At 32.4% G+C, this 6,231-nt stretch overlaps 1 protein-coding gene across 1 annotated transcript; it reads right to left on the minus strand.

Moving 5' to 3' along the window:
• Nucleotides 1-3,932: 3,932 nt before the first annotated feature.
• On the minus strand, nt 3,933-4,919 carry LOC107963241 (uncharacterized). Its single transcript, XM_016899807.1, has 2 exons — nt 4,498-4,919; nt 3,933-4,233 (listed from the first exon to the last, which is right to left on the minus strand). Exons 1-2 carry the CDS (start codon nt 4,917-4,919, stop codon nt 3,933-3,935), a joined length of 723 nt encoding a protein of 240 aa, XP_016755296.1.
• Nucleotides 4,920-6,231: the final 1,312 nt, after the last annotated feature.

The raw sequence follows: 6,231 nt of genomic DNA on the forward strand, positions 1-6,231 counted from the left end.
TACGTACATATGTTAATTTTGTATGTAGTACTAATATGTCAGGAACAAAAATAATGCAATACAATGTAGTAGTAGTAACATAACAGAATACCTATAATCGGATAGATTTGACCTCTTCTTGGTACTTTAAGTAATGTTGGACGTTTATCTCCTAAGATACAACAACAAATGATCTTAGAAGTAGCACAACAACATGGATTAATTGAACACACTTGTCTTTCTCTATCCCCATGAGGAATGAATTTAGAAGAAATTTTTTATATTAATGGTTTTTTATGATGTGTTCTGGAAGTCTTCTAACTTGGCTTTATATAAAGGAGAGAAAATGAATGAAGGGATTTAGAATAATTCATGAAGAGTTTTGTTGAAAAGTTAATATATATAAGTGAAAAGACACAATAAATGAAAAGATGCAATATTAAACCAAAAACAATGAATCTATTCATCATGAGATACAGTTGTTCAAAAGATACAACTGTTTATCAAGTGACAGAACTATTCTTTAATATAAGCATCAATTTCTCATTCATCACTCAACAATTTTGAGTATGTTATATAGAATATAAATCCATTATTTTCCAACAATCCCCCACATGAATGAAATTGATGGATCAATGAGACTTAAAGACTTGAAGAGGTGATAAATTCTACATACGATATTTGCATAGGATAGGTAGGCATCAACCGTTGAACCTTCCGTTGTGAAATTATATCTACTTTACTAGTTGACTAGTAGACGCGATGTCCTTGAACTATTTTACCGTTTGTGTAAACGATGATATGCCTCACACAAATACCTCACTGGAAAGATTTTGGTTCATATTGGTATGTTCAAATGACCGTGAATATTCTCCTGGTTCTACAAGAGCTTAGAGAACTATGCCCCAATAGTCTTATTGAAGTGATCCTACTTCACTATCACATAGGTAACTTATGTTGTTTATTTCATCGAAACACACAATGGTTACTAAAAGCATTGCTTTACGTTTTCCACATTTTGCTCATTGTTTTCATCATAGGAATAGACTTGGGATAAGAACTCCCACAGTGACCTCACAAGGTCTATACAAGTAGGTTATCCCACTGAACCTAAATCTTGGAATCTCTAGTCAACTAGGTTGGGTTCTCCTTCCCATAGCACCTTAAATATTCATGGGTTTTAGTCTTATTCCTTTTGACATTTTATCAACTTGATCTGGGTTTAACCCTTTGGTTAGCGGATCCTCAGTGTTATCTATTAATCTTACAAAATCAATGGAGATAACTCCAGTTAAGATCAGTTGTCTAATGGTAATGTGTCGAGACACATGTATCTCTACTTAATATTATACATTACATTCTGTGCTCTATCAATTTTTGTTTGGTTATCACAATATATGCATATTTTGGGCACAGAATTTTGCCATTCTGGAATATCATTTAAAAACTTTCGTAGTCATTCTGCTTCTTCTCTAAATTTTTCTAGAGCTGCAAACTCAGATTCTATTGTGAATCTGGTTAGAATTGTTTGCCTTGAGGATTTCCACAACATAGCTCCTCTTCTCATTGTAAAAATATAACCATTTGTACTTTTGTTATCATGAATATCAGATATCCAACTAACATCGGAGAATCTTTCTAACATAGTAGGATCTTCGGAATAATGTAATCCGTAGTTTTGAGTAAATCTGAGATATCTTAATACCCTCACAATCCCTTTCCAGTTGTTCTCCCTTGGATTGCTTGTGAATATGCTTAAACTGCTTACAGTGAAAGTAGTATCAGGTCTAGTGCAACTTATAAGGTATATTAGGCTCCCTATGACTCTTACATACTCCACTTGGTTAACACTTTCACCTTTGTTTTTTGACAAATGTTGACTTATATCTATCCGAGTTCTGGCTACACCACATCTTGTCCATGTAGTGTGATCGAGTCAGTAAGAAACCTTCAGATGAGCTTTTGATATGGATGCCCAAAATTATGTCAACAAGTCTCATATTTTTCTTGTCAAATCTTGAATTTAACAACATTTTGGTACGTTTTACCATTTCATTGTTACTTCCAACAATGAGTATGTCATCAACATATAAACATAAAATTACATATCCATCAACAATGGTTTTGACAACACACATTTGTCACACTCATTAAATGTAAATCCATTTGATATCATGACACTGTCAAACTTTTCATGCCATTGCTTTGGTGCTTGCTTAAGTTCATACGAAAACTTCACCAATATGCAAACTTTTCTCTCTTGCTCTAGAGCTACATGACCCTCAGGTTGTTTCATGTAAATCTCTTCATTAAGATCTCCATTTAGAAAAGCTATCTTAACATCCATTTGATGAACTGTTAGATTCCGCAAAGTGACAAAACAAGTATGATCCTTATAGAAGTTATTCTTGATACAAGAGAAAATGTATCAAAGTAATCAATGCCTTCATTTTGTCTATAACCTTTTATAACCAATCTGGCCTTGTTAGCAATTGTTCCATCTACTTTCATTTTTTGTTTGAAAATCCATTTAGAATTTAGTGGTTTAATTTCTTGAAGTATATCCACTAATTTTCACGAAAGATTTGTCATGATGAAAACAATTTCACTCTTGATAGCATTTTTCAAAAAAGTGCTTTAAGATGAGCATATAACTTCACTATAAGTTTGAGGTTCAATCTCTAGCATATAAGTTAGAAAATCTAATCCAAAGGACTTTTCCACCCTTGTCCTTTTACTTCTTGGCTCTGTCTTGACTTCAACCTCTTGTTGAAAGACTTGACTATCAATAGTCTTTGAAGTTCATTTTTTTTAAACTTAATCCAACTTCCCTAGCCTTATAAGGGAATATATTTTCAAATAATGAGGCATTTTTAGATTCCAATATCGTATTCTTATGAATTTCAGAATTCTTTGATTCATGCACAACAAACCGATATGTACTATTATGGCGTGCATAACCAATGAAAATAAAATCCACTATTTTAGGACCTATTTTCATTTCCTTTAGTAAAGGAACCACTACCTTTGCAAGACACCCCCACACTTTCAAGTAGTTGTAGAAAGGTTTCTTGCCATTCCATAACTCACATGGTGTCTTATTTTTTTTCTTGTGGGGCACATTATTTAAAAGGTAATTCGCAGATAATACAACTAGCTTCCTGCCATATGTTCTGTGACAACTCAGAACTTCCTAGCATTGCACTTAACATTTCCTTTAAGGTTTCATTTTTTCACTATGCTACTACATTGGATTAAAGAGAGTATGGTGGTGTCACTTCATGAATAATACCATGTTATGCATAAAATTTACCAAATGGTTCAACATATTCATCACCACGGTCAATTCTCACCCTCTTAATTCTTTTATTAAGTTGGATTTCAACTTCTTGCTTATAGAGAACAAATTTCTCTATAGCTTCATCTTTGCTTTTAAGCAAATATACATGGTAATATTTTGTGCTAACATCAATGAATGTAATAAAATATTTATTCACTCCTCTAGTTTGAATAAACTTTAAGTCACAAATTTCACTGTGCATTAGATCAAGTGGTTCAGTATTTCTTTCAACAGATTGAAATGAAGATCCTGTTAATTTTACTTCAACACACATTTCACATTTATGATTATAATTAATGTGAAATGAAAGAATATGCTCTAAGTTAATTAATCTATGTAAAGTAACAGAATTAACATTTCTGAGCCGACCGTGCCATAAATCAAATGACTCAAGCATATAAACAGAAGAAGCATTATTATTTTTCATAGTATTAGCTTTTACAAAGATAGCATTGAGTTTCCACATATCATTTAATACATACCCCCTTCCCACAAACATTCCCCCTTTTGAGAAATCTAACTTCTGGGATTCAAATACCATCTTAAAGCCATGCATACTTAGGAGGGTCTTAGAGACATAGTTCTTGTGTATGTCAGGTACATACAACACATTTTAAAGTTTTAACTCTTTGCTAGAAGTTATCTTCAAAATCATAGTGCCTTTCCTATTGATCTTGGAAGTTGCAGCGTTGCCCATATAGAGCTTCTCCCCTTTCTCACAAGGAACCAACTTAACAAAGAAGTCCTTGTCACAAAAAATATGGCGTGTGGCACCAGTATCAAGCCACCATTCTCTTGTATTTGAATCAACTAAGTTAACTTCAGAAATCATAGCGCAGAGGTTATGATCATATGCTTCCTTAAAAATATTTTCCACAACGTTGACCTTGTTTGTTCTAACCCTTTTTGGAAGCCTACAATCAAATGAGTTGTGTCCCATCTTAGTGCAATTAAAGCATTTTCCTTAGAATTTTGGCTTCTTGAAGACATCACCTTTTGGTTCTAGTTTAGACCCAATCTAAGAATGTTTTCTTTTCTTGGAGTTCTTCTTGACTTCTACGATGTTTGCCTTGGCAAAGTTAGGATTGGGGTTCATCCTTTTAGCTACACCTTGATTGTCTTCTTCAATTTGAAGTTAGACAATTAGATTTTCCACTGTCATTTCCTTTCTCTTATACTTAAGATAGTTCTTGAAGTCATTCCAAGTAGGAGGAAGTTTTTCAATAATGACTGCCACCTGAAATGATTCACTTATAACGATCCCTTCTGCGAGAATACCATGAATGATCAGTTGGAATTCCTGCACCTGATTTACAATAGCTTTAGAATCAGCCATTACAAAGTTTAAGAACTTGACAACTAAGAATTTCTTAGCTCCAACATCTTCAGTTTTGTATTTATGGTCTAACAATTCCCATAATTTCTTATTTGTTTTATTGATACTGTATACTTTATAAAGTTCATCATATAAACTGTTCAAAATGTAGTTACAACATAGGAAATCAGATTTGTTCCATGCTTTGGCAATGTTGAATGTGGTAATAACATCTTCCTCATCCTCTCTAAAAATAATAGGATCATTCTTCAGAAATTTTTCCATATTTAACATGGTCAAATAGAACTACATTTTCAGTTTCCATGTTTTAAAAGTCTCTTCAATGAATTTCGTAGGCTTTTTATTATGACTTATAGTCACAAGTAACGTTTGGCTTTTAGCCTAAGCTTGAGCAACGACAATCTCCTCAACCTTTGAATTAGATGAGTTATTGGATGTATGAGACATTTTTCTGTATTCAGAATGAAGAACCAAATATGTGAATAAATTAAAATCCAAAACAGAAGTATAAACCAACCTAAATAAGTTATAATGGTAATCTGTACGCTTTAGATTAAAACTACAACAAATCGTTTGTCTTAAGATTGTAAGAAATTATAATATCTTATGCAGTATTAATATGTCAGTAACAATAATAATGTAATACAATATAGTAGCAATAACACAATAGAAAACTTGTAATCTGACAGAGTTGAAAATTAGATGAAGAATTTTGTTGAGGCCTGTATGAATAGTTTCCTTAAGACAAATTCGACCTCTCCTCGGTGCTTTGAGTAATGTTGGACATCTGTCTCTCAGAATACAACAACAAACGATCACAATAATAGCACAAAAACAGTGATCAATCGAACACAATCTTGCCTTTCTCTATCACCATGAGGAATAAATTTAGAAAGAATTTTTGATGATGTGTTTTGAAAGTCTCCTAACTTGGCTTTATATAGAGGAGAGGAAATGAATGAAAATATTTAGATCGATTCATGAAGAGTTTTGTTGAAAAGTTAATAGATATAAGTGATCAGACACAATAAATGAAAAGATGCAATATTAAACCAAAAGCAATGAATCTGTTCACCAAGAGATACAATTGTTCAAAAGATACAACTGTTCACCAAGAGACAAAACTATTGTTTAATTTGAGCATCAATTTATCATTAATCACTCAACAATTTTAAGCATATTATATAGAATAGAAATCCATAATTTATTATTCAAAACTTCTATTTTATCAATAAAATAATATGCCTCAAAGTTCTAATCTATCCATTATTTTCCAACAAATTTAACAAGGTTCAAAAAATTACACCTACGTCCTCGGACACTACCAAATAAGGAGAAACAAACCTTATTTGTAGTAGTAAAAAACCTCCACAACTTTGTATTTTTTTTTATATGTGGGATTGTGCTATTTCAACATTATATGCATTGAACTGACCCAATTGCTCAAAGTTGAGAATGAAACCTTTAAGGAGAGACAAACATCAATTCTTTGTGCTTCCTCATAAAGTAGTGGGAAAAGCTTTATATCCAAAACTCCAAGAACAATCATGTAGTTGTTATGATGCATTAAAGTGCA

Source organism: Gossypium hirsutum, chromosome A06 (genome assembly GCF_007990345.1).
Source record: "Gossypium hirsutum isolate 1008001.06 chromosome A06, Gossypium_hirsutum_v2.1, whole genome shotgun sequence".
In the NCBI taxonomy this organism is placed as follows: domain Eukaryota; kingdom Viridiplantae; phylum Streptophyta; class Magnoliopsida; order Malvales; family Malvaceae; genus Gossypium; species Gossypium hirsutum.

Excerpts from the sequence above, each read along its gene's own strand:
- LOC107963241 (XM_016899807.1), bottom strand. The coding sequence starts at position 4,919 with ATGGAAAAATTTCTGAAGAATGATCCTATTATTTTTAGAGAGGATGAG. Across the intron at positions 4,234-4,497 it reads GACTTCAAGAACTATCTTAA|GCTTCCAAAAAGGGTTAGAA; the intron begins GTATAAGAGAAA and ends ATTTGATTGTAG.